Source organism: Solanum dulcamara, chromosome 8 (assembly GCF_947179165.1).
Source record: "Solanum dulcamara chromosome 8, daSolDulc1.2, whole genome shotgun sequence".
NCBI classification, from domain to species: domain Eukaryota; kingdom Viridiplantae; phylum Streptophyta; class Magnoliopsida; order Solanales; family Solanaceae; genus Solanum; species Solanum dulcamara.
The window spans coordinates 2165690-2175095 of record NC_077244.1 but is presented as its reverse complement, the minus strand read 5'-3'; the positions used below and the strand labels follow the sequence as shown (position 1 = coordinate 2175095).

General features: G+C 30.9%; 1 protein-coding gene across 1 annotated transcript; it reads left to right on the top strand.

Moving 5' to 3' along the window:
* Positions 1–759: 759 nt before the first annotated feature.
* LOC129900817 (myricetin 3-O-methyltransferase 3-like) lies at positions 760–3790 on the top strand. Its single transcript, XM_055975883.1, has 4 exons — positions 760–1203; positions 1683–1993; positions 2418–2482; positions 3294–3790. Exons 1-4 carry the CDS (start codon positions 800–802, stop codon positions 3591–3593), a joined length of 1080 nt encoding a protein of 359 aa, XP_055831858.1. The 5' UTR covers positions 760–799; the 3' UTR covers positions 3594–3790.
* Positions 3791–9406: the final 5616 nt, after the last annotated feature.

The window sequence follows — 9406 nt, the reverse complement described above, 5'->3', positions numbered from 1 at the left end:
TAATTGTTATTATCAGCTTCGAGACTTCGGCATTTCTATATTCAAAATACATAAGTATAACTGTTTATTCATAAAATTAATTTCACAGCTAAAAATATAATTGGCTGAAAGATACCATAATCAGATTCATAACATGTTTCCCAAAAAATCCATTTGTCTGTTTGTTTCTATAATTCAAAATCATTTTCACCTAGTCATATATTTACAAGAGTTTTATTTATATACACATATTTTTATGCTATATAGTTACTTAAAAATTACTTTTTAAAAAAGATAAACATGGATTTAATAACTTGCAAAACACAACAAATACTTATATAGGTTATCAATAAAGTTTTGGGATCAGTTAACATGGAAAACAAGGCAGATTTTCCATAATAACAAGTTAAAAACATTAATATAGTATAAAAATTCTTTTATATTGGTATTCAAGGTGTGTTTTGGAATTATGAAGCTTCAGCTTCAAATCTCAGGAAAGAAAAAATATATAAAATATTTTTTCTCATCTACTTAAGCCTTAGGGTTACCTGATATTTGTCCCGATAAGAAATAGATGAAATAATCATCTGACAGCTAAGCTGGTATGAATGAACTATTACAATGCAAAAAATGCTTCTCTATACCAATTCTCAGATAATTTTTTTTTTAACAGAACTTCAATAAGCGAGAGTCATCACACATCATTAATTGAATTAAAGATCCTATTTAATTTGCTAGCTATACTACTATAAAAGGAACAAGTCTTCCAACTTTCCCCTCAACAACTCCCACCATCCATTGTTAGTCCCAAAATTTTGAAATGGACATATCATCAAAAGATCAAAGCAAGAAAATTATGTCCAAAGAAGAAGATGATATCCTAAGTGTTATGCAATTACCAATTGGTTTAGCCCTAAACATGGTCTTGAAAGTCACTATGGAACTTGGTATTTTTGATCTTTTGTCACCAAATGCACAATTATCCTCTTCTCAAATTGCATCCAAAATTCCAACAAAAAACCCTCAAGCTCCAATTATGATTGAAAAGATTTTGAGATTTCTTGCTAGCCAATCTTTGTTGAAATTTACTCTTTGCAAAGAGGATGAAAATGGACCATTTTATAGTTTGACACCTTTGAGTAGAAATCTTGTCTCTAATAAAGATGGGGTGTCAATTGCTCCCACATTTCTCTTCATTAATGACCAAGCCATGGTTAATTCTTGGTACAAATTACAATTCTTTTATACTCTTTCTGTCTTATATTTATGTGTTGGTGTACGAATTTCGAGAATTAAATGAGTTTTCTTAGTTGATTATAATTTTTTCATATGTCTTTTAAATATTTTAAATTGTTAATTATCTGATTTATAGTTTTTTTACACAAATTTAAAATATGTCAATTTAAAGATTGTTTATCAAAATTTACAATCAAAGTTAAATTCTTAAAATTCAAACTATAATACATAAATTGGGACAAGATGAATTTTTGTCTTTATATTTAACAAGTTATATTACTAATCTCACTCTTTTATGGTAGGTTAGCTATAAATATTTTTTTACTTAATCTCATAGCATAAAAAGTCTTTTATAGAAACTAAACTCATATTTTAATACATGTCTTCTTCATGATCTTATTCATCAATAATGCAAATTTGATTTAATATTTTTCATAAAACTTATTTTTTTTTCTTTGATTTGTAAGGTTTTACTTGAAGGATGCAATTCTTGAAGGAGAAATACCATTTAACAAAGCCAATGGAATGGGTGTATTTGAATATCATGCAAAAGATAGTAGATATGCTGAGGTAACTAACAAATCTACACAAAACTTGAACAAGATAACCATAACTAAAATTCTTGAGACCTACACTGGCTTTCAAGAAGTAAAACAAATGGTAGATGTTGGAGGTGCTCTTGGTTTAACAATGGCTTCTATAGTTTCAATGTACCCTCATATTAAGGGTGTCAATTTTGATTTGCCACATGTCATTAAGGATGCTCCAACTTATTCAGGTACGATTTAAGTCATATATGATGATAATATAAATATTTTATAAAATCAGATTTAAAATATTTGTAACGTATCTGAAATAGCTTAAGTATGCCTTTCTTTCATCTGTTGGACCCCAATTGCCTTTAATTTAAGTTAATTTTCGAATTAAAATGCTCATCCTTCCACCTAATTTCGGGTAAATTGGGGTCCAATATGGATGGAGAAACATTTTAATAAGAAAATCAACGTTAAGGAATTGTGATTCATGAGTGAAAGAAAGACAAATTTAAGTTATTTCCAATACGTTAGATGCATTTTAGCCATTTTTTTTGAAAATTTTATAAGCTATTAATGTTATTTTTTATTCATTATAGCAAGTCAATTTTTTTAATTAGATTATGAAAAAATGCTTATGATAAGAGTTTTATATTTCCTTGTTGTTAGGGGTTGAGCATGTTGCAGGAGATATGTTTCAAAGTGTTCCTCAAGGAGATGTAATCTTCATGAAAGTTAGTATTATTCCTTTTCAATTAATCCGATATTTTTTTTAGTCAGTCTCAAAATATGAAATGTTAATATCTTTGTAAATGATATAAATAAACTTTTAATTTCATATTTAATGGGATAATTTATAACCATAAAGATATTTATGATTTGTTTTACACACAAATTTTAAATTTCTTTCTTTATTTATTAATTAAACTATGTGGCTAATCAACAATATCACAAAAATTAGAATGAAGAAAGTATCTGTTTTTACTATGTTTTATCAAGGACTTCAAAATGAGGTTTAAGATATACATACAATAGCAGCATAAAACTATTTGTTCACTATCGAATCGTTTAAAGATAAACATAGATAACTATATATAATTGTCCATAGATAAAAATGAAATTAATAATCCCATTAAAAGAATAAGACATATAAACCTCCTACAACATGTTATATAAACCACCTGGTATGTGTATAATAATTTATACTATGAGTGTGTATAAGTTAAAATTCTTTTAGATTACTAAATCAAATTAACTTTAATTCTGATAGACTTTAAAAATTCTACTGTTGTAGGTCAAATAATTCTAATAGACTTTAAAAATTCTTAACATTATCATTGCACATAACATAAATAAAACTTATCAAAAAGATTTCTATAGTGCGTGCAAGATGACTGGAACCTCAGTATTATAAAAGAAACTCAAATAAAAATTAAATATATATAATTTTTTTATCAAATAAATTTAATGTGAGCCTTTTATTAATATTTGACTTTAAGCCATTAATTTTATGGAGCCACCGACACATTAAATATTATTATGCAGCATGTAATCCATGATTGGGATGATGATGATTGCATAAAGATATTGAAGAATTGTTGGAAATCTTTACCTAATTCTGGTAAAGTGGTGTTAGTTGAACATATAAAGCCAGAAAATCCAGAAACAAATGATTTCTTTTCCAAGAATGCATTTTTCCTTGATGTGTTTCTGATGATTGTCACTCCTGGTGGGAAGGAAAGAACAAAGGAAGAATTTGAAAGTTTAGCAAAAAAATCTGGATTTTCTGGTTTCAAAGTCATAAATTCTGCATATTTAATTTGGATTATGGAATTGTACAAGTAGTAACTTTGTTATATTTCTTAAAATAAGGGATGTTTTACCCTTCACAACTTGTTGCATATCATTTCATAATATATCGTATTGCGTTGTAATATTGTATTATTCTGTATTAATAAATAGATTGTATTATTTCTCGTTGATCGTTTCATGATAATGTCATATGCCAGTAGTTTGAAGAATAAATTTACTATACTATATTTATAAAAATAAGGCATGGTATAGATTATTATAAAAAAAAATATGAAACTTTTTTCATTGTTATATAATAAAAGAAGTTGTTATTCAATACACATGTCACGAACCCAACCTGTTGTCGTTGACACCCACACTAATCCTCCGGTGGGAGAACTACTAGTACAATCCAAACTAACAACATTCACGAGATATAAACAGTTTAAAGATGCGGAAGCAGGTTTAACCAATAAATAATATTGAGTTCCCATAAACTCAGAAATATCTAATTATAAACCCCAATTTATACGGAATTTAACTCCTAAGAACTGAAAGTCGAAGGTACCAAAACTCTAGCAAAACATCAAGTCTTGGAAAAGGGGAATGCAATCCCAAAGAGTTATAAAGTAAAACAGTGTTTAAGAGTCTAAGTCCTGAATGAAGGACTAAGATATGGAAGAGCTCACGGTAGCCTGAAAGAACTGACTCATCCTCAAATTTTGACCACAGTATACCAGTATGATCACGTCGCTAGCCAGTAAGCGAGACATGAACAAGTAAATACAGCACCATAAGCACATATATACAGAACAGACTTAGCCAATATCATCTCCTAACCAGTACTCAACATTATCATAGTTCATCAGTCTCAATAGCATGCTATTTCACATAAGGGTCCTCTCATGGGACCGGCAACCACTTATTTACGTGTCGAAACGTAACATGCGGTCCAAGATTATGTCGGAACGTGACACCTAATCTAAATGTGTGTCAAAACGTGACACCATATCCAAGCATACAAGTCAGCCACAATCACAGTGAATAGTCAAACTATCATATCTACCAAGAACAGGTTTATTACAAGTCATGACCAGTAAATAATCATTTCACATAGTTCATTGCATTATTCCCTATTCATATACACATATGCATACGGTGGATTAATTTATCAAGTACATGAATCACATGAAGGAAATAAACCATCACCTACCTTCAAGTCAAGTTTTGACAACTCTAAAGTGCAAGAGCTTTCCCCTTTCGGGTTCGTTCAACTTGTTCTTGGTCTAAAATGGTAATAACATACAAAGGATCAATACAAGGGCATAATTTACATGAATTATAACATAGTTCCCCTCTTAGGCCAAATTCATGATCTTGATCCCTATTCTAGGGCGATTTTCCACCATTAGTTTCAGTCCAAAATCCTCCCCCAATAATCATCCACCATATATTATGAGTTCTAAACATCAGTTTACAAGTTTAGGGAGTAAATTAATTGCCTTTGGCACAAACTATGGTGGAAACCATCAAGAATTCACCCTAAGTTGCTTCTGGTCTCTTAAGAACAATGTGAGAATGACTAAAACCAATTTTGGACTTTTTTCCGCTTTAAGTCGCACTTGCCCCGTCACAGCGGGACCATCCCGCTCTGGCGGCCCCGCCCTGGCGACAGTAATCCTGCTCTGGCGGGATAGGCGGAGACATAGAGCTCGTAAAGAGTCTCAGGTCTCCCATTTCACAACATACTCTCATTTCGAGACTTCTTAATTTATACCTTTCATGTCAAATCTAATTCCGGGAGTTTTACTCGCTCGAATACGATTCGGTAAAGCCGTACAGGCTCCGTATTGTCTTGGCTATTAGCTAACCCAATCAAATTAAAGATTCAATCCCCCATCCAATTCCATATCACCCTAAAATTTCCCTGACTTAGAATTCGTCCAAGTCAGACCTAGGCTCAAATTTTTTGAAATCACTACCCAAACTTTTCTGACCAAAATTCCTTCCCTATTGATTTATTCGTAATGACGGGAGCAGGTCATTACAATACAATACTAATTCAGTTACATAATCTTACTTGTGGCTCCCGTTCATCAAGAAATCAACACTTCCTACCCTTGATTATCACTGCACAACCACACAACAACATTATGATCAGTAGTGATCGAATTCAGAATTTAAAATCAGCAAGTTCAGAATTAATCAATGTAATCTTATATGTTACTTTGAGGGTCTAACCATATTTTTGCCAACAATGTTATCTATAGCAACTCTCCATATATGTAAGATCCATAATTAAAAATAATATAGGTTGCGTGCTACAACAGAAAATTGTATAGAAGAGAAAAGAGATCAAATAGCTAGTTAGATGAATATTAGCTAAACTCATAGTTTAATTCTTTTTATTGCATACATATACATAATTCGAGCTACTAATACTTGGTTCTGCTGGACCTACAAAATTTATTGTAGATCGCTTCTGCTCATATAATATCTTTGGAGGACTTAAAGCTAGATATGCCTAAATAACAGAGTTTGGTTAGATTCATAAAATTTGTTCTAGATTCACCTTTACTCATAAAAGTGAAATTTATAATCTTAAAAATAATGCATGTTACATTTTACAACAGGAAAAGAGAACCTAATAATTTGATAGCTCTAAGTTAAACTCATATTTTAACAACTTCTTTTTTTGATATGTATACATATATAATTTAGATCGATTTCAGTGGGTTCTCAACTAAACCTACAAAACTTGCTCTAAATCCACTTCTGGAGAACTGACATCTAGATAAACCTAAATAACTTGTGACTAAGCTAGTGATCGTCTTGTATGCATTGAGTTTCTTGAATTTTCTCCCCATTCTATGTCATCAACAACTCTCCGTCTTTCAACTTAAGATATTTCTACTTCTTGATCATGACTTTTTTTTCATCTATGAATTTATTATTTATTGATGAATTACCCATTAATCCACCCAGGAAGTTGAGAGCAATTGGATCTACCAAGTTTGCTCTAGATTTGTCTTTGCTCATATGATATCTCTGGAGGACCTATAAAATTTGTCGTAAATCCGTCTTTGAATATATGATATATCTTGAGGGCTTATAGTGTTAACCCTCCTGTATTAAGATTAGTAAATCAGAAACACTAAATATAAAAAATAAAATAGTATCCGAGTCCATAGAATTCACTATGTGTCCTTAAGGAATTTAATTCTCTCACTGTACTCCGAGGTTATAGATTATTTCCTCTTAGAATAAAACGGATAGAACATTAAAAAAGTAGCGGTACCTTAAACTTCTTCAATTTCAACGAACTCAGGAAACAGCAACGTAATCACACAAAGACACAATTTTGTTTATAAGAAAATATATGCAGAAGTGAAGAAAATTTGATGTTCAAAACTGAGAGGAGGCATCTCTATTTATAGCCAACAAAGTTTCTTTTGGGAAAAGAAATGTTTGTTCAGAAGGAACAGGTCCTTTCTAAATCTGTGAAGGGAAACATCTATTCGGAAGGAACAGATCCCTTCCGAATCCGTGAATTTATTAGTTAATTCGATAATTTTAATTCCGCGAATTTAATTAATTCCATTAATCGTGAATTAATTAATTAATTAATTAATCAATAATTCCGAATTAATACGGAATTAATATTAAGAAAAAGGAAATCAATTAATGAGATTAATACATAAATTTTATCTAAAAAATTATCAATCACATCAGCCTCAGCCGAAATTGAGTTAGCAACAACGACGACGGCGCAAGGGGCACCCCTACTTAATCCTTTCTCGTAGTCTTCCCTAATATAAAGACAAGATTTTTCCTTTCTCATTTACTTCTTCTTCTTTTTCTTGATTATCATGACTTTTTTCATCCATTAATTTATTATTATTTATTATTGAATTACCCATTAAATTATTATTATTATTATTAAAGGGTTCTTCATGATTAAGGTAACTAAGAGCAGTGACGACATCATTAATTAATGGACGGACGGTTGGATCTTCTTGTAAGCACATAGAAGCAACAACAACCGCTTGATTGAACCTTTTCTTTGGGAAATCATGATTTTCAAGAATTGGATCAACTAGTTCTATGTACCTACTTGTATCTTTTAATATGGGTTTAGCCTGAAAAATAATCACAATAAAAAACTGAGTTTCAATTATATATACTCACGATATAAAAAATAATATTATTAGAGTCAGCAGACAAATTTAGCCAATTAAGCTAAGAAGGGATAATGGACACTAAATATTTAGGTGATTTGTTATTTATATGATTAGAGTTTGAGTTCCGTGCACTAATAACCTAAAAAATATTTATCCTATTGGTTAACGATTACCTACAATAATAGATAATTTATTGTGATAACTTTAATATAGTAGTATGAAAAATAACTGAGTAATAATCTACTCTATATAACTTAATTAGATTAAAGATGTTTATTTATAGGCAAAGAGAAAGGGGGGGGGGGGGGGAGAAATTTATAAGATGTTGGTAAAAGAAAGAAGAATTTTATTGAAAATACTTGTTAGGAGATTTTACGAGTTTCTCCTTAGTGAAAGCAAATCTACAGCAATCATGACTCACGCCATCGCTCATCGAGAATCCTGAAAAAACGGATAAATTCTCTTGTCCATACCCTAGATATCTTCAAAACAAATGCATGCAAAGCGTTTTCTTTGTAAAATTAACCCTAGTCGTCACGTTAATTAATGTGGAAAAACTATTTATTTTCCTACTCCCATAATGGTGTATACATGTTTATACATTATATATAGGGAATTTGATATTAGAATTTTTGTAAAAGAAGTAATTTGTCTAATAAGCACATCTTAAATAAAGGGATTTAATTTATATTTATATATCCTTATAATGGAAAGTTGAACCTTAACATTTATAGTTGATTTTGCATCTCAAGTATCGAATAGATAACGAATGAATCTGTCAACATAAGATAGATAAATATTGGATTTGATACAAGCCTACAATAATGCTATTCGTCCACCAATTGAACCAAAAACTCCCTTGTCATTTTCTTTTTATCCAAAAATATCTTTGTGATGATTTGAGCCTACACCCTAGTCGAGATACGATGCCTGGAACCACAAATGATCCCAAGGTAATCCTCGGCATACGTATCAAAGCATACTATATGAAAATTAAAGCGGGACCTGAAACACATGCTTAACATAATACTAAATGATGAAGTCATGAAAATCCATGGGACAACATCTCTAATGTCTGAACAAAGCCTTTACTAACTGAAATGAAGAATTAAGTCTACCGGTACATGGGCCCCCTACCATTATAGTCAACGACCAACAATTAAAGAAACATCTAATACTGAATACATGAAGTCCCCAAAAAAATGAGGACTCACCAAAAGCTGACTGGAAATATTGCAACCTTACTAGCCATGAGTCAGTGAACGGGCGCCGAAAACTACATCATAAAAAAAATACAGTGCAGAGAAAAATATATGTCAGTACGTGAAATATACTGAATATGGAAGGGACACTCACATACTCATATAAAAAAATATGGGGGAGCTGTGTAACAAAGTTTCTAAAATCATAATCATAATAAAAGGGACTGATGAGGAACAATTGAAATTCGTACATAAGTGTTAGTTTAAAACCTTCTCTCAAAGATGGTATACATATAGATGAGTTTAAATCAGTAGCCTTGCATAATCACACACGTAAAGCAGCATACGTAAAATGCCTATAATAGGTGAAGAGCATACCATAAATAATGCATAAAACATGAGAGTTTCTTACAACCTACATACACCATGTGAGTGCATGGTGTCCACCAGCTAACTTAGTTAGGAGGGATGCATATCTTGTCGA